The sequence below is a fragment of the Ceratotherium simum genome, chromosome 17, assembly GCF_057802395.1.
Source record: "Ceratotherium simum simum isolate JZ-2026a chromosome 17, ASM5780239v1, whole genome shotgun sequence".
NCBI lineage: Eukaryota > Metazoa > Chordata > Mammalia > Perissodactyla > Rhinocerotidae > Ceratotherium > Ceratotherium simum.
Window position 1 is genome coordinate 55,636,172 of NC_141916.1, and position 21,215 is coordinate 55,657,386.

The 21,215-nt window shown below is 48.5% G+C and overlaps 1 protein-coding gene across 1 annotated transcript; it reads right to left on the bottom strand.

Annotated features, from left to right (window-relative positions):
• Positions 1–2,212: 2,212 nt before the first annotated feature.
• Positions 2,213–4,024, bottom strand: KCNA5 (potassium voltage-gated channel subfamily A member 5). Its single transcript, XM_004438742.3, has one exon. The coding sequence runs from the start codon at positions 4,022–4,024 to the stop codon at positions 2,213–2,215; it is 1,812 nt and encodes a 603-aa protein (XP_004438799.1).
• Between the last annotated feature and the right edge of the window lie 17,191 nt (positions 4,025–21,215).

Consider the following 21,215-nt stretch of genomic DNA (forward strand, 5'->3'; position numbering starts at 1 on the left):
CCATTTACTGGACGTTTTAAAGATGCAATCTGTTCCATTTGGACCAACATCTGTCAGGCACCTGGACACATCTAAGATCCGGCAGCTGTCTCTTTGCTGCTCAAGCCTAAAGAAGTGGACCTTTGGGTCAAAGGTGGTGACTTCTCTTTTGTCTTTAAGGGAGGGTGCAGCCCGAGGGGTGACCCAGACCCAATTACCAGGTGTGTACCTAACTACACACAGTAGCTCTAAAGGCATAGAGGACTGGGAGGCAAGACTGCGTGGTGTGGAGCTTTGGCAAGGTGCCCTGCTTTTAGGCAGTTTGTAAATTATAAATAAGATGTCTCTGTTCTTCAGCACGTAATGAAAACCAACAGAGGCCTGCCTGCACAGTCCTGTTTCCTCCTCAGATTTGCTGTTGACGGTTCCTGACTGGAAATGACTCTGAGCAGTACAGACGCTGGCTTTTATTATTGTGCCAGCATCCTATTTAAATCCACGATTCCCGGACATCAATTTGGTAGATCATCCCTCGCCCCCGTGGAGACCCCGATGCACCCTCTGAACTAGCCATTAGCCCAGGTGGTGTGATTGTGGACAACCAGCCCACCCTGGTGAGGATGTGAAACAATCAGTCTGTGGATTATGTAGCAGAAAAAGCGACAGCAGGCACCCGGAGCCCCACGCAGATAGCTAATCCCAGAGAGAAACTGCAGGCAGTGTCACACCTACTGTGATGTTTCACCACAACCATCCAGTGAAGAGGGAACAAATGGATTCGCTCTGAGTTCAGGGATTACTCAGGGCAAGGCCATAATCTGCAGAAATCAGCCTGTAATGTGGACAGGGAAATTCTTCCTTTTGGTTTCTCGCGGCCTCTGTCCACCATAAAGGCAGTGCATTCTCTTCTGCCACACCACAGTCAGTGGGGACAGCATAACAACAAAGCGCCATTCCCTCCCTCCGTGACTTTCACACCAGGGCTGCTCCTTTGTGAAAGGCTTCACGTCTGTGAGAGTCAGGCTTGTTTCTCAGAGCTGTTGAGAGCCATGTTAAGTAGGGCTTAAAATCTGCCGACAAAGAAAAGTCCAGAAATCCAGCTCCAGGAGACTGCAGCAGGCTGTGGGGGTCTGATCACCCTCTGCCTTTTAGTTCCATCCACACTCCATGCTGATGGGTGGCTCTAACACCACACCACCAGCCAGCATGCTGTAGGGCGTCCATGTCACAAATAGCCTGAGACACACAGAATTCACCCCTCCATCTCTGAGGCACAGAGGGGGCCCAGCAAAAAGATGTTGATGATCAATTCCTTAGCTTTCCACGTTTTCTGACCCAGTCAAGGTGGCGTTTGCTCTGACTCCAAAACCAGAAACAGCAAATGACAGACTATTTTTAAAATTTTCCAAAAAATACATCAGCTATAGAAAAACTAACACTCGCCTCAACCAAGTAACATTTTATTTCGTGGGATAAAAATAAAGAGAATGAATGATCAGAAGTCTCCCTCCAACATCATTAAAATGCTTTTCGAAGAAAGTTACAAGAATTGTTTAAGGCGCACAGAAAAAGTCAGGCTTGTCTTTCTTCCAGAACATTCCCTGCCCTAGACGCAAAGCACCGATACCACATCCCAGAAAAGAGAGAGGCTTGCAGACACAGGAACCAGAACAGCCATAACCAGGATCTCTGGCTCTAATGAAAAACATCACAGTAACTCTCTCTTCCATAAATACCACATATGTCTTGAAAATATATCCAAAATATCTCCATCTGAAACTACAGTACAAAAATCCATTCACCAGCCATAAAAATAATACCTTCCCCTATACATAAATATAATCATATGTAAAGCAAATTTGGAACACATGGCGGGGGGGTTACAAAATCTCTTGGGATTTGGCTATTTAAAGTCATTTTTGTTTGGGTTATCCCTCTGCCGGGTATAGGAAACGGGCTACAAATACATCCATCTCACAGTGCTCACCACTTCAACAGCTCCTGCGTCATGGAATGTGGTGCTTTTTAAAAATAGGTGACCCTTGGTGTCATGGAAAGAAGAGGAAAAATGGGGGGATCCAGGGAGGGATGAATGGTGGGAAGTAGTGAAAGAAGAGGGACAGACTTAGGTTACAGGGTGGTCTTGAAATACTCTGCGGTATAAAGTAAATACCCAGGTTCAGGAGGCCTCCGCTGTCCCTACCCCACTGCCACCAGTCGCCTGAATTCCCCCTTACAAATCCGTTTCCCGGCTGGTGTCCAGGCAGAGGGCATACAGGGACCTCCGCAAGTCCACATTGCTCTTGGCTTTGAGGTTACACTTCTCTAGGGGACAGCTGCCCCTTTGGGCTCCATCCGCATTCTCCAGGGACCCCCTAGCCTTGCAGAAGGACCCCTTGCTCCAACTGGCTTTCCGCTGGCCTCTGCTGTCCGGCCCGGTCCCCTGGATCTGGCTGTCCTGCTCTTCCTTAAGGGCTGCCTGCTCCTCGTGGTCCGTCTCTCGGTGGTAGAAGTAGTTGAAGTTGGAGACAATGACAGGCACAGGCAGGGCGATGGTGAGGACCCCAGCGATGGCACACAGTGAGCCCACGATCTTGCCCCCCACGGTGACAGGCCTCATGTCCCCATAGCCAACTGTGGTCATAGTGACTACTGCCCACCAGAAAGCATCCGGGATGCTGGAAAAGTGGGTCTCCTGGTTGTCAGCCTCTGCGAAGTAGACGGCACTGGAGAAGAGGATGACTCCGATGAAGAGGAAGAAGATGAGCAGGCCCAGCTCCCGCATGGAGGCCTGCAAGGTCTTGCCCAGGATCTGCAGCCCCTTGGAGTGGCGGGAGAGCTTGAAGATGCGGAACACCCGGACCAGGCGGATCACTCTGAGGATGGCCAGGGACATGGCCTGCTGCCCGTTCTGGCCGCCCCCTCCTCCACCCCCAGGCTGTTGCCCTGCCAGCTCGGTCCCCAAGGTGATGAAGTAGGGGAAGACGGCCACCACATCGATGATATTCATGATGTTTCGAGAGAACTCCGCCTTGCTGGGGCAGGCGAAGAAGCGCACAAGCAGCTCAAAGGTGAACCAGACAACACACGTGGTCTCCACAATGAAGAAGGGGTCAGCGAGGGTCCTAGGCAGGAGAGGTGCCACCGTTGGGCCAGAGGGAGGCGCCACAGCCCCGCTACCGTTGGCCCCCCGGGTGGACCCAGGAGGCTGGTGGGGCACCGGGGGATGGCGGAGCAGCTCGCGTTCATCCCTGAACTCAGGCAGGGTCTCCAAGCAGAAGGTGATGATGGAGATGAGAATGACCAAGACGGAGACGATGGCAATGGCCCGCGCAGACCCCGAGCTTTCCGGGTATTCAAAGATAAGCCACACCTGGCGCTGGAACTCGTTGCGGGGCAGGGGCTTCTCCTCTTCTTTAATGAAGCCCTCGTCCTCCCGGAAGCGGTCCATGGCCTCATCCCCCAGCTGATAGAAGCGGATCTCATCTGCGAACACGTCCAGCGAGACGTTGACCGGCCTCCGCAGGCGGCCCCCCGACTGGTAGTAGTAGAGGATGCCATCGAAGCTGGGCCGGTTGCGGTCGAAGAAGTACTCGTTCCTCAGGGGGTCGAAGTAGCGCAGGCGCTTGGCTGGGTCCCCCAGGAGGGTGTTGGGGAACTGCGCCAGGGTGCCCAGCTGCGTCTCGAAGCGCAGCCCGGAGATGTTTATGTGGACGCGCTGGTGGTGAAAGGACCCTGCGCCCGGCGCCTGGTCCTCCGCCATGCCCAGGGCGGTGTCGCCTTCTCCCTCCTCGTCCTCCGGAGGCAGCCATCTAGGTTGCTGCAGCTCCTCGGGGAGCGGTGGCAAAGGCCGCCCTCCCGGGTCCGCGCCCCTTTGAGTGCCGCGCCCCCTTGGCGCAGGCTCCTCGGGTCCTTCGCTGAGCCCAGCCGTCGAGGGGCACTGGAGCTCTCCCCTTGTGGCCTGGCCACAGCCTGCCTGCGCCTCACCTCCTCCTCTGACGGTCATGGCACTGCCGTTCTCCAAGGGCACCAGGGCAATCTCCATGGCCGGGGGCAGGGGGCATGCTGCGCCCCTCGCGACTGGCTCCCGCTCCACTGCACTCCCGCCCCGCTGGGCGCCTCGCGTCGGGCTCTTCTCTAGCCTTCGGCGGGCCCCCACTGTGCGGCGGGCTGGGGTTGCTGGCGCGATCCCTTCGCTTGGTCCTGACGTCAAGAAGCCGCTGCCCTGCTCTCTGCCTCTTTCTCCGTTCTGGCAACCCGTTACCAAGCAGCCAAAAGCCTCCTTCCAGCAGATGCAACCTTCAGCCGCCCCTCTCCTCGCCGGCTGCGCGGCGGCGCTTGGCCTCCACCCTGCGCGGCTCCCCCGCCTCCTCCCTTCCCCTCCTTCCTCTCCCGCCTCCCCTCCCCGGTACCGTGGCAGCGGGCCTCTCCCCGGAGGGCACAGCTGGGGCTCCGGGCAAGAGGAGGGAGGGGGGCTGAGAAGGGCGCAGCCGGGCGGAGGGAGGAGGGAGAGAAGGAGCGGAGAGGATGGAGGAACAGGTTGTACCGCGGGCGCTGAAACTCCCGGGGCAACCAGATGAGAATAGCTCTGGATTTCAGTTCACCAGGGAACCAGCTGAACGCAGAGTGGACTCGAGGGGAAATGAGTTGCCTTGGGTTGGAGGGATGAGGCTTTGAGCTGAGTATCAGAGACGGGAGACAACAGTCCTCTTTACATTTCTCCTTTGGAGGGATAAGGGTTCTCTCTTCTTTGGGAAGAATCACAATTCAAGACCCACAGCTTGGCCACGGCCCCTGCCTTCCGTAATTGTTCCCAAAGATAGATAGAGGTAAAAATATATCTATCTCTGTCTCTGTCTGTGTCTATCTCCAGACCAATGGAGAAGCGTCTCTCTTCCCATCTTCCTACAAACCCACCAAAAGGTAACCGCCTGAAACCTTGCAGCGTCCCCCTGCCCTTACCCACGGGAAAGCCCTGATTCCCGTCCAGAGAGCGGTGGTCAGCGCGACAACCCCAGGAAGGCAGCTGCTGGGAAGATTCCATGCCTGGTCTCATATCCCTGCTGAGACACAAGCCCTCTGCTCTCTCCACAAATCCATTTGCAGAAACGCTTAACAGGGAAGGGGAGGAGAGAGAAAAGGGTCCCAGTGAGAGCTATTCCTGCCTGGTGACGCCCAGAGCCAGCAACCACAGCAGGCCTGTGCAGGTGGTGGCGGGCAGAGGCCATTAATGAGAGGGAGCCAGGGAGGTTATGGAATTCCCAGAGCTGGAGAATTCCCGGGAGTAGAATAAGAACCAATACTTGCTTTGCTCTTAGGATATGCCAGGCCCATTCTCAGCACCTTACAAATATTGACTGGTGTATTCCTATAGCAACCTATTTTCTAAGTATCATTATTATCCCCATTTTATAGATGAGGAAAATGAGACACAGAGAGATGGACTACCTTGCCCAGGGTCACACAGGTAGAAAGTGGTGAAGCTGGGATTCAAACCCCAGCAAACAGAGCTTGGGCCCTTGGGCTCCCTACACACCACGCCTCTACAGAAATGCGTAACCGCCTGTCTAGATACAAGTCCCCACACGCACATCTGGCCTGGGCATCTATCTGTGGCCAAGGGAAATAGCTTTCAAGGCATGTCTGGCAGTTACAGACACATCCTCCAGGTGTTCGTTGGTTTTAAGTTACCGTGAAGTCACTGTGTTTCTGAATGTCTGTCTATTTGTGTTCCTGTATGTCATTTGGGGTTTATAGATGTGGATGCCACACCTCTGTCTGTGAATGTGTCTGCACATGGGGGATGTTGTGGACACTTGGTACCCAGTGCACAAGTGTTTGTTGGAGTAGCAGGGTACGGATATAGGAGCTTGTGTCAGGGTTGGAGAAGTTTAGTGCGTGTGGCTTTTTTAATTGTCCGTGAGGGTGGATGTGAATTAGGCATATGTAAATGTCTTCATTGTCTGTGACTCTGCGGTTAGCTCTCCTTGCAGATGTGCATGACGGAGGAAGGGGCATGAACGTGAGAACCAGTCTGTGGAGGCATCACTGGGTATCCACAGGGCCTCGCACTCACCTCCCCAGACCTCTGCCCTTCCTGCTCCATCTCGTTCGGGTTTTTATTCTTCTCTGGCTCTGAGGTTGCCAGTCAGGATCACGTCTGCCCCTGGGGAGCCTGGGGCTTACTGAGCTTGTAGAGAGTGAGCACAGAGACCTGTGGCCACTATATCTTGTTTACTGACTTCTGCATCTTGTAAAGATGGGGATGCCGTGTTGGTGGACACGAGCTCTCCCTGGCGCTCCTTAAGGGAAAGAGTTCTCTGGACCTTGTGGTCCAGGGGCCCTTGGGAGGCTATTCCCTGAAGAACAAGAGTACAACATAAACACAAAGCACATCAATCAGGCTCCTTTCATGTGGTGTTTTCTTCCATCTGCTTTCCATACCTTTACTAGCTTTTATAAGTTTCTTGCAAAATTACCTTCAGATGTCACATCTGGCAGCCATGGGGCCATACTGCTAGGCTCTTCCTTAAAGAGAGAATTTGCTTTTCAGCTTCAAGGAGTGCAGTTAGCTGACAGCCTCTAGCTGTTAGCATCCTCTGGCTCTGCCTCCCTTTCACGCAGAGGCCGTGCTCTTCCTGGGGAGCCCTCTGCCAAAGACTGAGCACAACAGGGTTACAAGGACCTGGCCATTTCTGCCCAATGCAGAACTCTGCTCATGTGCACTCTTTGCTCTGGATTTCCCCATTGGGTTGGCCAAGAGTTTGTGAGAAATACATTGCATTCCGAACCCTCCTCTCCTCTTTCCTTTCACAGGTGTCAGATCAGCCTTGTGGTCCGAAGGCTATCCCTGCTGAGTTCTGCAGGTCCTTTCATTACCTCCTAATAAACCTGTTGTACTCCTAACTCCATCTCAGTGTCTTCTTTGCAGAGGACGCAGCTGACATCCCACATAACTGAACCTGCTTTCTTCTGCACCCATCTAATAGAAAATAAGCTCTTTCATAGCAAAGCTTAATGTGCACCATGACCTGAGGATCTTGTAAAAAGGCAGACTCAGACCCAGGTGAACGTAGACTGCATTTCAAACAAGCTCCCCAGTGACGCTGATGCTCACATCCAAAGACCACACTTGGCGTTGCGACCTGTTCTCAGACAAACCCCAAATGATGTCTTTGAAGGAGTTATTTGCAACACCTAGATTATGTCGCCCAAGTGAGATATACAGAGGAGAAAAAATGGGAGGTCTTCTCTCAATTCATAGGACTGGTCCTACCAGACCAGAGGACTTGTAAGGTGTGCAGAACCACAGAGAAAAGAATGTTATTAGGAGAAGTAAACATTGATGGGAAGGAGAGCTGGACTTGAAGAGAAAGGAGGAGAAGAGGAGGAGGATAAAGAATCCTAAATACACCTTTATTAATCTATTCAAAAATATTTATTGAGTACCTACTACATGCAAGGCATTGTTCCAAGTTCAGAACTATATTGATGATCGAGACAGACATATTTCCTAACCTCTGTGGAGTTACATCCTGGGGAAGGCAAAAGACACTGAGCATCTAATTTTACACTGGTTGGTTAATTACAGTTTTAAGGGGTACCAGCTAAATTATAGGGTGCTCTGAGAATAGTGGGGAGCCTGACCCCATCTAGGACCCAGGGAAGCTTTCCCGAGGTGATGATGGAGAAGACAAACTATTCCAGGTGGAAGGAAGAGTCTGTCCCAAGGCCTAGGGAGGAAGGGACGGAGTGGGTTTGAGGAACTGAAAGAAAGTTAATGTGGCTGACACAGAGGGCAGGGAAAGAGTTCTGTGAGATCAGACTAGAGAAGTGGAGGAAAGCCAGATCATGAAAAGCTTTCAAGGTCGTGTTTCATGGTTCCCCCAGCAAGATGTAATAACACATTCTTTCTTCCACCGTCGGATACTTTACTTGTGTCTCTGTAAAGCAGATGAGCCAATATGCTTTGTTTTAGCTCTCCATTACTTGTTTTAGCCTCTTCTCTCCTCCAGTCCTACTAGAATATATCTTTATCTTTATCCCTCTGAGTGTATATATGTGTATCTATTTGTATGTCTATCTATATATCTATCTATCCTATCTATAAATAGTATCTACCACAGCATTTATCTATCTATAGATGATAGGTAGGTAGGTAGGTAGATAGAGAGATAGATAGATAGATAGATAAAATAGGGAAGTAGGGATATCTTGAAATCAAACACCATACTTTATTCACCTCTGATTTGCCTAACAACACTAAACATGGCGCCATGTCCATATTATGAATTGCATTAAATATATGTTGAATGCAACTGAACTAAGAGAAAGAAATTCATTTGTGGAGCAGGGGAGGAGCAGAAACTGAGGGATAGGAACTGATCAGTGATTTCTGAGATTCGCTAAATACTCCAATTGGGTGTGAAGATGGGACCTAACCAGAAAATGTTAAGACTTGTTTGGATGGCCAAATAGGGGAAGCAGTCAATTCACTCCACGTTGGCCCTTTTTTCAGGTTACATACATCACCCGTTACTACACAACTGCCCAACTTTATGGATGAAAACAACTTTGTGGGTAAAAACAATTTCACATGTTGGTCTGTGCAATTTAATTCCTAAATTGAGGTACTGTTTGAGACCTAATGTTACTGTAGTGCTGTTTATTATAAAGGAGGAAACCAAAAACATATGGAGATCTGCTGAATTTTCATCTAGGTCAAGGGAAAATCTTGCCCCATTGGACAAAATTTAAAGGGACAGGAGGAGGCAAAAATAAAATTCTGTTCTAATTATGCCACTGGTCTTTCCTGTCAACTATCAATTTTCCTCCTTCACCTTGGAAGGGATTATGGACACGGGAACCTTGTCAGGAATGAGATGAGAGGGTCCCAGCAATAGCCTAGACTGACACACCCTGCAAACCAGTAAAGATACTAACCTGTCAGTCCAGGGCTCAGGTCTCAGGCCACTTCTGCTCCCTCCTTTCAAGCAGCAGGAGGCTCTGCGGAGGGGCCCACATCTCTGAAGCATCTTGGCAGCTCTGACAGGGATCCACCAGGCAAACCTGGGCACGGCTGAGAGATCTGGGATTTCTTAAGGAAGAGAGTGCACTCTGAGCTGTTTTTCCAGTCCCTTTGCTATCTCTCTGGTAAACTTATTTTGAATTATCCCCATCATCCTGAATCTCCTTTCCATTAAAAGAGGAAATTGAACAAAACTGCCGTTGTATCTCCTCCAGGAGGAAAGCTGTCACCTCCAGATTGGGGAAGACTTGTTTTCTCTGACCTCCCCACAACTCCTTGGTCAGCATCTTTCTAAGGACACACGGAGGTGTTGGGAGTGGAGGGAGAGGGCTCAGGACTTCTCAGGCTGGACCGGGGATAGCCAAATAAAGGCAGCATGGCTCGAATAAACCACAATACTTTTTTGGAAAAAAACTTTTTAGAGGAAAACTTGATTAATAGGTCTTTGATAAGCTGGGTCTTATTGCTGAATGTTACAAAGAATATAATTCTATGGTACATTACTATGAAATAATATATCGCAAAGATATAGTATCAGGCAATAATTGTTAATAGAGGATTAATCAGCAAAAGGCTAAAGCTATCTCTCACCTAATCCTCTCTCCCAGATGCATTCCCCTTAGGTCTGGAGTAGAAAACATTTTAATGAGGGGAGCAGCTGTCCTTCCTTCCCACCCCTTCCCTTCTCACTTGCCCCTCAATCCAACACCTTGGGAAGGAAGCCCTGGAAATGACCTTCCTTTCCTGTTTGATAGAAGCAGCAAAGGTGGAGTAAAGCAAAACAAGTGTGTGTGTGTTGGTGGGAGGGGAGGGCGAGTTTATTTACTGTGTTGAGAGAGGGAAGCAGGAGAAGAGACTGAGGGTTAGAGGAGAGGGAGAGCTTATGTTTAAATTGACCCAGATCCTGAGAGAGACCTCAGGCCAACTGTTATGATTTCCTATTTAGAGGGATTAAGATGAGAGGCCGTTCACAAATCAAGGCTCACATCTGGAGCTTGGCTTTTTCTCTCCCTCCCTACTTCCCTAGACATAATCCAGGAATAAATTCATTAATGGGTCCAGTGCATTTTCAGAGCCCAAACATAGAAAGGAGAGTGACCTAGATATACAGGGGCTGGGAGGTTCCAGGGATGCTAGCCCTGCTGAGCAATGGTTTCCCCTCCCTCCTCCCCTTCCTTCCTCCATTGACAAGCTGCTGGCTTATAGATGCATCGTGACTGTGTTTCTCAGTCTTTTTCTTTTTTTTTTTTTTTTGTAAGGGAGATCAGCCCTGAGCTAACATCCGTGCTAATCTTCTTCTTTTTGCTGAGGAAGGCCGTCTCTGAGCTAACATCTATTGCCAATCTTCCAACTTTTTTTCCTTCCCCAAAGCCCCAGTAGGTAGTTGTATGTCATAGTTGCACATCCTTCTAGTTGCTGTATGTGGGACGCGGCCTCAGCATGGCCGGAGAGGTAGTGTGTCAGTGCGCGCCCAGGATCCGAACCCGGGCCGCCAGTAGCGGAGCACGCGCACTTAACCGCTAAGCCATGGGGCCGGCCCCTCTCAGTCTTTTTCTCATGTCCATCTTTTCCTCCCTCAGCACATCTCACTGTGTATTCACTCACATAACCTTCTAACCTTGAAATTGTGAACCAATAGCTTCATTTTTGTTAGAGTTAGAGATATTTGAATTGTTTTTTACTTTCTCAATAACAATTGCAACTTTTATTTACTAGCTCTCTGCTTAGGCATCCAGATCAAGGAAGATGGTAGTTGAGTATCTTATATGCAATGGCTCTTCTAGCTAGATTATTGCCCACATTGCATAAAAATGTATTTATGAATTTAGGTTATATATCAAGATATTTGAAAAAGGTACTTTATTTTAAAAGTGCTAAGCAAATATAAGACGGTTTTATTATGTAAGGAGCATCCCTTCCAAGTCTGGAAAAAACATGTGGTCACTACACAATTTATGCAGGCCAGACAGCACCTGTTTTTCTCAATGTCCCTATCAGAACAAATCCTCTTTATTCTGATTTGACAAAAAGATGGTTTAGTCATAGAACAGGACTAGGGCTCAGCCATAGTCTCAATGTGACTGGACTTGGAGGTAGCAGCTGAGATGGGACGGCTTCCGGAGTCTTGCTTCTCAAAGTGCAGTCCACAGACCAGCATGTCAAGGTCATCCAGAAGCTTATAAAAATGTAATTTCCCAAGCCCCTCCCCAGACCCACTGAATCAGAGTATCTGGAGATGAGGCCCAGGAATCTGTGTTTTAACAAGATCTACAGGTGATTCTGATGCCACCAAAGTTTGAGAACCATGCCCTGGAGGGCCTCTCCCAGAGGAGTTTGGTCCTTTTCCTGGATGCTGTGGTGCATAAGGAATCTGGGGGATGGGAAATAAGTTCTCCTGGATAAGAGCTTGGAATCTGGATTGAGGTAGATCTGGATAGAATGCCAGCAACACCTCTTACATCACAACACTCAGCCTCTCCAGGCCTCAGGTTCTTCTGTCAAATAAAGACACTGATAGCATCTACCTCCTGTAGTGGTTCTAAGAACTAAATGTCTGCAAAATCATGAGCACTCGATAAATATTAGTTAACATTGTTAATGCTAGCTAGCTTGTGTCATCTGACAGCTGACAAATGCAGGCACAGTCCCTAAATCATCTGTAGTGGTTGGCTGTGGTGGTGGGGTCACTATGTTAGTGGCTCTTCTCTTTGTTGACTCAGTGATGTAGCCGTGGTCTCCCAGTTTGGTGGAAAGTGAAACCGAATCCCTGAGTGTTAGCCTCAGCATTGGTGATGCTCTAAGTGGTGGGTATGGGGGTAATCAACCCCATCATCTGGCCCCGGCCTTCCTGTTAGTATTACTTTCCTATTGCTGCTCTAACAAACTACCCAAACTTAGTGGCTTAAAACAACACAAATTTATTATCTCACAATTCTGAATGTTTAAGGTCTAAAATGGGTCTCTCCAGGCTAAAATCAACGTGACAGCAGGGCTGGTTCCTTCTGGAGTCTCTAGGGGAGAATCCATTCCCTCACCTTTTCCAGCTCCTAGAGGCCACCCACATTCCTTGGCCTATAGCCGCTTCCTTCATCGTCGAAGCCAGCAATCGCATGACTCCCACCTCTGCTTCCTTTGTCACGTCTCCCCTGACTCTTCTGCCTCCCTCTTCCATCTTTTAAGGACCCTTGTGATTATGCTGGTTTGACCCATGTAATCCAAGATATTTTTCCTATTCTGTGACCCTTGATTTAATCAATTCTGCAAAGTCCCATCTGCCATGTAAGGTTCACGGGTCCCAGAGGTGAGGACCTGGACATCTTTGAGGGACATTATTCTGCCTGTCACACTGTCCCTGCCTCTCCCAGACACACAGGGAAACTCCTAGGATGGGACTTGAGAGCTGAAAGGAACCTAAGTGGTTAGTTGGTCAAATCTTTTCATTTTACAGCTGACAAACATTTGGAGGTTTGCCCTAGACGAGCAGAGTCCGAGGTACCCAAGATCCTCGTTTCCAACCCAGATCTGCAGAGTCCAGGTTCAGTGGTTTCACCAGCAGGCTGTCTCTCTGCATCAGGGAAAAGACCCACAAGTGGCCAACAGGACCGAGTCAGAATGTTTCAGACCCAGACTTGCTGGAAGATGAAGGGCAACTCTAGAGGCTGAGTCATCCCATGAGTACCTCAGTTTCCCTGTCTGTGGAAGAAGAGTTTCTCATGTTTCCTTCTTCTCTAAGTGCTGTCTCTCTACTCCTGAAAGTCTCCGTGCATGGATAAGATATTTGAGAATTTAAAGCCCGGTCTCTCATAAATCGCTGCCACTTCTCATGAAGCGAGAGGCAGCATGGCTTCTCACACACAGCCATCATTTCTTTCTCTGGTAAAGAGAGTAATCTGAGGAAGGGCAATTATCTCAGCAGAATTACTAACCTTGCAGCGTGACATTATCGACTGTTTGAAATTACACGGTATTCATTTGCTGCTATTTTAATGTCTGTCGTCTTCTAGTTCCCCTTCCCCAGCGCAATGCCGAAACTCCCACCCTCTTCTTTTCTTTTTATTAATTTTGGGAAATAACTTCCTTATTTTTAGCAGGCTGATGCCACAAGTAGGAATATGATGGTGAGGATCATAATAAGGACTTTACACTTTCAGCTGGGGCTCAGTCACCACCCATTGGATTTTTCAACTAAGCGTCAGAGCCTTTGTCTCTGCCAACATTGAAATGGCTGGCAAACGCCCCCACAGCTCGTGAACTGCCTAGCCACGCTCAGCTCCTGGTGTGGTTCTACTAGACTGGGTGATACTGAAGACCAATTACCGAGCCGTGAAGGCTGCTTTCCAAGAGCTCAGGAACAAACTGAAGTCTCAGTGAGTGTGCATGAGTGTGTAAGTGTGTGTGGGGGTGGGTGCTGAGGTGGGGGAAGGAGAGGGCTGCTAACACTGACTCTAGGCAAGGTAATAAGCATAACATTGGAAGGCAGAAAACCAGGACTGTGGGTGCCACTCTGCACCTGTGACTATTAGCTTCATGGCTTGGTCAAGTAATTTAGAGTCTCTAAATCTTCTTTAAATTTTTGATGTGTAAAATGAGAAATCAAACAGTGACTTCCTAGGTTGCGATAGGGTTCATGTAAAATAGCAGCTGCAGTTCAGTTGGCTTCTTTGTGTAATCACGACAGCTCACATTTCTTGAGCTCTTCTTATGTGCCCCACCTTGAACTGTGCTTTCTAGATACATTGTGGCATTGAATCCTCAATAACAACCCTAAGAGGCAGCTGCTGTTGTTAATCCCAGTTCACAGATGTGGAAACTGGGAGTTAACGCAGTGAAGCAAACTGTCGGAGGGTTATTGAGAAGTCGACGGCAGAGCCCTGCAACTGCAGGTATTGTTACGCCATATTAGGGCCTCTCTGAGCACGTGAAGAGCACAGGGAGCTTTCCACTGGGTTCTCTTCCTAACGTTCTATACACTGCCCATCCCGCCCCTGGTCATGTCTGTTGGGGAGAAGCCAGTGACAAAGGCGGGAATGACTGACAGCCCCAAAGAATCCCCAGGTCACTGCCTGTGAGCACGCAAGAACCTCTAAAGCGTGGATGTCCCCATCTTGCCAAACCAAGCGACTCCAGAGGCAGAGATTTTCCGCCTGGTGTGGTGTGACTTCCCGGGTGGGGGCAGCCTGATTGTTGACTCGGAGGAGACAGCGCCCCCTGTAGGCTCCTCCCCACCCTGCACCAGCCGGAACTTGCAGCTTGGCTGAGGTCAGAGGAAGCTGTGGAGAGGAAAGTTAGGACCACCAAGACTAGAGATTTGGTTTTCAGCCTTAAAAGAAGGAGACTTCTTGGAGGCCATGAGCACTTAGCAAACACTGGAAATAAAGAAGGGCCTGTTTCTTGAAGCAGAACTGATCATTGCTGAATCATGCCAGCTTTCACCTTATGATGGGTATTTTTAAAGACTTGGGCTTACCCAGGACCTTTCTTTTGGAGAACTCTGAGCCCTTGACCCCATCATCCTCTCAGCACTCATAGGCAATAGTTAGGGGACAGGTTAGGCTGAGAAGTCCAAATCTGTAAAAGAAGGGGAGTCGCACTGCGTGGTAATAGATGTGGAACCTGGCTCTGCAAAACTTACCTGCTGTGTGACGTTGGGCCAGTCACTTAACCTGTCTGTGCTTTAGTTTCCTTATCAGTAAAATGAGAGTAATAACAATAATGGTGCTTAACCTCTTGGGGTTGTTATAAAGATTAAAGGAGTTAATATTTATAAACTGCTCAGACCAGTGTTTGGCACACAGCAGGCATTATGTAAGTGTTTATTAATAAATGAAATTTTACAGATGCCCGGCATTCCCAGTGAGGGGCAGGCAATGCCAGGAAGAGGGCCCAGCACATTCCTCTCTAGAAAGACTATAATTAGAGCCGACCAAAGGATGCAGGAATTTCCTGAGAATTAGGGAACTGTGGCGGCCAGGCAGTGAGGCAGTGTGGGAAAATGACCGGCTTTGGAATTAGACAAATCTGGATCTAAATCCCACTCCACCACGTACTCTCTGTGTTACCTCGAGCAAGTCGCTGAACCTCTCTGAGCCTCTCTTCTCTCATTTGCAGAATGGGGATGATGATACCCAGCTTGCAGGGTCGTCGGCTGGACAGATGCCGTATGGGAATAAGTGGGATCCAGCAGCCCCTCAGCTGGGGTGGCTCTTTGTCATTATGGCCATCATCACCGTCACCATCAACAATTCACTGTGTAGGAAGAATCGGGGAAGCACAGTAGCCTTTCAGTCAGTGATTCTAAGCGTAGAGAGTCTGGGGGAGCATGTCAACACGAAAGGTGGGTGGTGAATACGCAGGTTGAAAAGTATATTCAATGAAATGATGTCATTTGATAGTCGTAAAATGAAAAATAACACTTTTCTTTTCATAATACAGACCACATAGAGCAAGATTCAACATACCTCTCTGGAGAAAATGCTTCCCCGGGAAAATTGCCAGGTTGGAGAGTGAAGGTTGGGGGAGGAGATGGGAGACTTTACTTCTCAAAAGGTGTCATGTGTCTCTCTAGCTGGTGCTTAAAAAGACCAGAAGCTCGTATGTATGGTGGCTATAAAGCTTTGAATGCCTCACCGACAATAAACTCATATGTACAAAATGTTAGTTTCTTAAAAACTTCTGATACCTAGATTAACTTTTTAATATTGAGGCTCCATTCTGACTGATGTGAAAATTAATCTAGTCATTTCCAGGTAAACCAGTCAAACCCAGCAATGTCGACATGCTCCCCTAGAAGTCCTAAAATGTCATTTTAGGTTGATAATTCAGTCCCACTCAGGGTATTTCTCCCCTCCGTTTCCCTCCTTCCTGGAGTCGATGTTCAACTTGTGGGGGCGGGGGGCAGTGCTTACACAAATATAGCTGCAGCCTTGGTGAGAAGTAGGCATCCTTCCAGACCTAGGTGTGTCTTGATCTCACACTCTTGCACTAGAATAGTCGTTTCTCTTCTAGTTCTTGGCCATGCCTCCTCCCCCTTGGCAATCCACTGAGACATAGCTGCATCCTCATCCAATCCCGGGGAGGGTTACCCATGTCACCTCCGACGTGTTCCCCTCCTTTTAGCTCTGAGACGGCTTGTGGCCTCATCAGGGGCCTCACTCCTTCTCTTTCCTAACTTTTTGTTTCTGTGGTGGGGGTGGATCCTGAGAACTTTTAGTTGCCCTTCTTGTAGGATTACCAGATTTAGCAAATAAAAATATAGGACACCCAGTTACACTTGAATTTCAGATAAATAATGGATACTATTTTAGAATAAGTATGCCCCAAATATTGGGACATATTTATACTAAAAAGTATTTGCTGTTTTTCTGAAATTCAAGTGTAGCTCAGCATCCTGCATTTTATCTGGCAACCCTACCTCCTGGGCTAGTGCAAAGCCACGAGAAGCTCAGGGAGCTGTCTCGGGCCTCCCCGCTTAGGCAGTCCATACCACCGAGTGACCTGAAGGCTGATGCACTGTGCAAGCCCAGGAGACCTCTCCATGTGGAAATAGAGGAAGCCCAACCAATGGGGACAAGCAGAGGCTATCTATTCAGAGCTTGCTGTAGTGGGGAGTCAGCCACCATTACTTGCATTTTGGCAGAGCCTCAAAGGCAGACAGAGGGGGGACATCTTGATAGTAGAAGAAGGGAAGGCTTCAGGTGTACCCAGATTGGAGGCTGTTGGTGTGGGGAGGCTGTAGGTGTGCTAACTAGAACCAGGGCATCCTATGCGACTGGTTAGGATGCCTAGTTAGCTTTCTCTGGTTGGTCCTAGTTGGAAGCAGGGACAAGACTTAGGGAAGCTGTCAGTTATTAAGTCCTGGTGTTTGGGGCCCATTGTTATAGGGGTTATTGTTTGGCTTCCTGGACTGGTTGCTAGAGACAGTGGTCTTACTTCCTACAAGTCCGATTTGTAGATAGCAGGCTGACTTCCTGGGCTGTGTACTATGGATGATGTGTTGGTTTCCTGGGCTGGTTCTGCAGATTTTGGGTTAGATGACTATTTTTATACATGGTCTGACCATTGTCCATTTGTACATCCAGTCTCATCTGCAAGACTTGTCATTTACCTGGACTTCACCAAGGTCTCTCCTCTCTCAGATCTCTAGACTGAATGAAGAGGGCCTGGCACAGGGTCTCCACTCTTGCATCTAATTCCGTTGCATAATCTCCAACTATTCTCTCTTTCCTTTGTTTTATTGGGTGGAGTGGGGAAGGGAGAGGAGGAAAAGGAAGAAAGAAAGGAAGAAAGAAAAAAAATCCCTGCTTGATCACATACATATTTTCTAATTTTTCCTTACATGTGAATTGAGACTTTTCACCTTAAAAGCCAAGAATTTCAGTTCTCTGTTCTCAGATTTCCTAGTTGATGGTCTTAAAGCAATGAATGTCCTCTTACATAGCTGCCCTAATGGGGGAAGGTAACCCAGATCTGGATCTGGGTCTTCAGAACAGCCTCGAAGTTGTCCGGGAGGGGGCAGCAGACCTGGACTCACTCTGGTGAGGTCCACAGTCCCTGCGCTGGAGGCCGCTCTGGGTGCCCACAGGAGGCTGTCAGGCTGCCATAGCTGCTCGGGCTGCCTCCTCTGTCACTCATTCCCACACAGGGTACAGATACTGCCTCACGACAACTTCTCTCCATTTTTAATTCAGGGTTTCTGTGAGTTTGTGGAGCAGGTAGACACCGCAAGGAGATCCTGTCAGCCAGCGTTCCATCAAGGAGGCAGAACCACTAGGAGGGATGTGTGCTAAGGAATTAGTCACAGGGACTCGACCCTCCACAACTATGGGAGCTGGAGAGACAGTCTCTGTAAGGCTGGTGTCTCCTGTCTGATGCTGGAGCTCGTGTCCCCAGGGCAGGCAGCCAGGAAGGGAAGATGGAGCTAAAGTGGGGGAGAGCAAGGACAAGCAGCATCCCGCAGGACAGCTGTCACTGCCTCCAGCCTCGGAGACGGGCTTGGTCTGCAGGAGGAGCTGGCACCTCTGTCATGGTGCCAAACACACACCTGGCCCAGGAATCAGAGAAGCTGAAGGACCCAGGGGAAGGTGGAATGCTTGCAGGCCGGTGAGCTGCCCACGCCAAGGACACAAGGTGGCAGATGAGTGACAATGTGTGATCTACAAGAGCACACGTCCCAGCCTTCCGAGAGAAAAGTTCATACAGCTGCTGCTGTACTCCTGTCCTTCAAATCTCATGCAAAAGTGCCTCTTGTTCCCACTCTAACCCGAAACACGCAGGGAGGCGACTTCTGGGAAACAATTCAGCCTGGCCAACTTGACTCGTTACAAAAATGCCACAGCAATTGTTCGAAACCCTAGATGAGCCCTTTAAGTGAATTCACATTTTCACAAGCCACGAGGTTTGCAAACTCAAATATAAAAAACATAATTTTTTATAACTGTTTCTTCTGTTTTATGCCACATTTGATCCCTGCAAAAGCTCCTGGCAGTCATCAGCTGTACAGTGCACACCTGGTACTGGTCAGATACGCTCAGGGCTTTAATTACAGTGTAACGGTGATTTTTTTCTTTAGGGAATGAGTAGGAAGCACGTTTATCACTGGGGCTAAGAGGAGAACTTAGTGCTAACTGAGACCCGGCCTGAAAGGCACAGGAATTTGCAGTGGGCAGTGGAGGATGAAGTCATGAAGGCCATCCATGACCTGTGGCCAGTCGTAGAAACGAGGCGTCAGAGAAGCAGATGTATAGGATGTACACGTGATAAGGCATTAGTCACATGGACTTGACCCTCCGCAACTGTGGGAGCTGGAGAGACAGTCTCCTAATAAACCTGGTCTTCAGATCTGATGCTGCAGCTCTGATAGCCACACCTGTGTTTCCTTTTGTTGCTTCCAGAGAATCTGAAGACTGACAGGTACCATTTTTCCTTTTTCCTTTTCAAACTAGGCTATTTTTAACATTTTTTTCCTCTGTGTCTCTTTCTTTTTCCCATCTTTGCATCCTGATCCCATTTGATATTTGTAACCTGTGAGCTAAAGGGTAAAGTCAATGACCACGGAAGTACTCCCTATATGAAGGAAGGGGAGGAGGAAGGAGACGCAGGATGGTGTAGAGAGTGGCATAGAGAAGCCTCAGAGAAGTTGTTCCCGTAGGATAAGCTCCAAGCTAGGATCCAGGATCTGGGATATCTAACCCACCCTATTTATGCTAGTCAATTCCTTTCCTCTTGGCCCAGTCCTAGAGGACACTGAGCCCTGGATAGGGGGTCAAGATGTCGAGGTCCCAGCCCTGGGTCTGTCACTATATTGATTCGAGAGCGTCTCTTTTCATCTATGGAAGGCATTTTCGTCACTTCTCAAATAAAAACTTTTAGATACTAAGATCATTTCAAACTTGATGGAGCTGTAGTTCAATGATCACTACCATTCACACTATCACTCGACTGTTGTTATAGACGTGCAGACTGTTCTCAAGCCTCTCCCTTATAGTCTCACTCCGAGAAACCTTTCCTAGGAACCCCAAATGAGTCCATGATCTGGGCAAAAGTTAGTTCTTAGATGTAGATGACTTTTTAAATGTATAACAGTTCATTGGTTTTTAAGAAGAGGTTTCAGACTTGCATGTGGATGACACGCTACCGTGTTCTGGGAGCTCACTGCAAGCCGAGGAATGGAGTCAACAGGAAGACCGGAGTCAGGCGAGGTGGTGCAGCCCCATTGTCACATTTGACACTTGATTAAGTCTTTGTTCAGAATTCTCTTTCACTGCCACACTGGGACAAGACTGGCTTTCTTCCTAACTTTCCCTGGAGCAGTGGAAGTGGCTAAAGGTCTGGCTTTTTAAGCATTTACATGGTCCTTCCAGTACAAATCAAGCCTGGTTTGTGTTGAATCCCTCACACTGAGCTCAGGGCCTAGAAGGCAGCCAGCTCTCACTATCTGTATGTTGAATGACTGAGACGTCAACAGTGGGGTCAATTGTGCCATCCATGTCAGAAATGCAGATCTGATGAGCAGATCAAATCAATGCTTTAATAACTCTCAGAAAAAAGAACCACCTAAGTATCCTGAATTCATCACATTATAATAATATATTTTTATGATTAAAAAACAATAAGCATTGCAGAAAACAGGAAAATACAAAGAAATTAAAAACATTCATAATCTCACCATTTAGAAATGGTTATTGTTAACATTTTTTTGTTTATATTTTATATGTAATTCTTTGCAATATGGCGATTCTCCTACAATTTTATTTAACACTGCATTGCTAAATTATTTTTAAAAGAAGGGTTTTTAATGACCGTATGTTATTATTCCAGCTCCATGAGAGTATAATTTTTAGAGTTGAAAGCACCTCCTATCCTGAATTCTATATACGAAAAAGACAAGCAAAGATCATGTGAACTTTCTGTCCCCCATCCTCCCGAGGCAGCCAGAGGGCAAAGGCAGACTGAACCCAGCTGTTGCTCCTGAGAACCCAGGGCTGCCTCCCCAGAAGTGCTGTCCAGCATGGGTCTCCAGCTTTATAGCAGATCTGTGTGGTCTGTTTCAAATGAATCTTCCCTTATTTTAGTCACCAGTCCTTGCCCTCCTACCCCACTGAAATGTAGATCCTTGAAGTCAAGGTCTTTCATGTCTTTGGTAGTGTGTTCCTTCCCCTTCCCGTCACACATCCCTGCAGCAGCATCTTGCTGGCTTCCTGAAGCTCACAGACCCATAAGATCCTAGATCTGGATTATGGGGGTTTGCATTTCAAAAACCCTCATTAAAGTCCTCCTTTGTAACAGACATTTTGCTGGAAGACCCAGGAACAAAGGACATAAGACAGAGGCTGTCTTCCTCATAGAGGGACTCCTCCACTTATACAGAGAACTGCAAGAAAGAGGGACGGGGAGGTGACAAAAGGGGAAAGGGGCTTTTTCTTCTCATTCCTGTCTCAGACACCGGCTCAGGCCTGGCAGCCCTCGGGGATGTGTGCTCAGCTGAGCGGACAACGGAGTGTATGTGGGGTAGGCAGGGAGGGGGATCTTCACTGAATTCTCAGCTGGAAGAGGACCACGAACCTGCTCCATTTTGGGTGGTTTTTATTCCTCAATAGATGTACTCTGATTGATGAGGTGATAGCCAGGAACCCACGGGAAATGGGGGGTGAGGGGCTACCCCCTTACTCTGTCTATGGGACCGTCCCACCAGGTACTCTGAGCCTCCCTG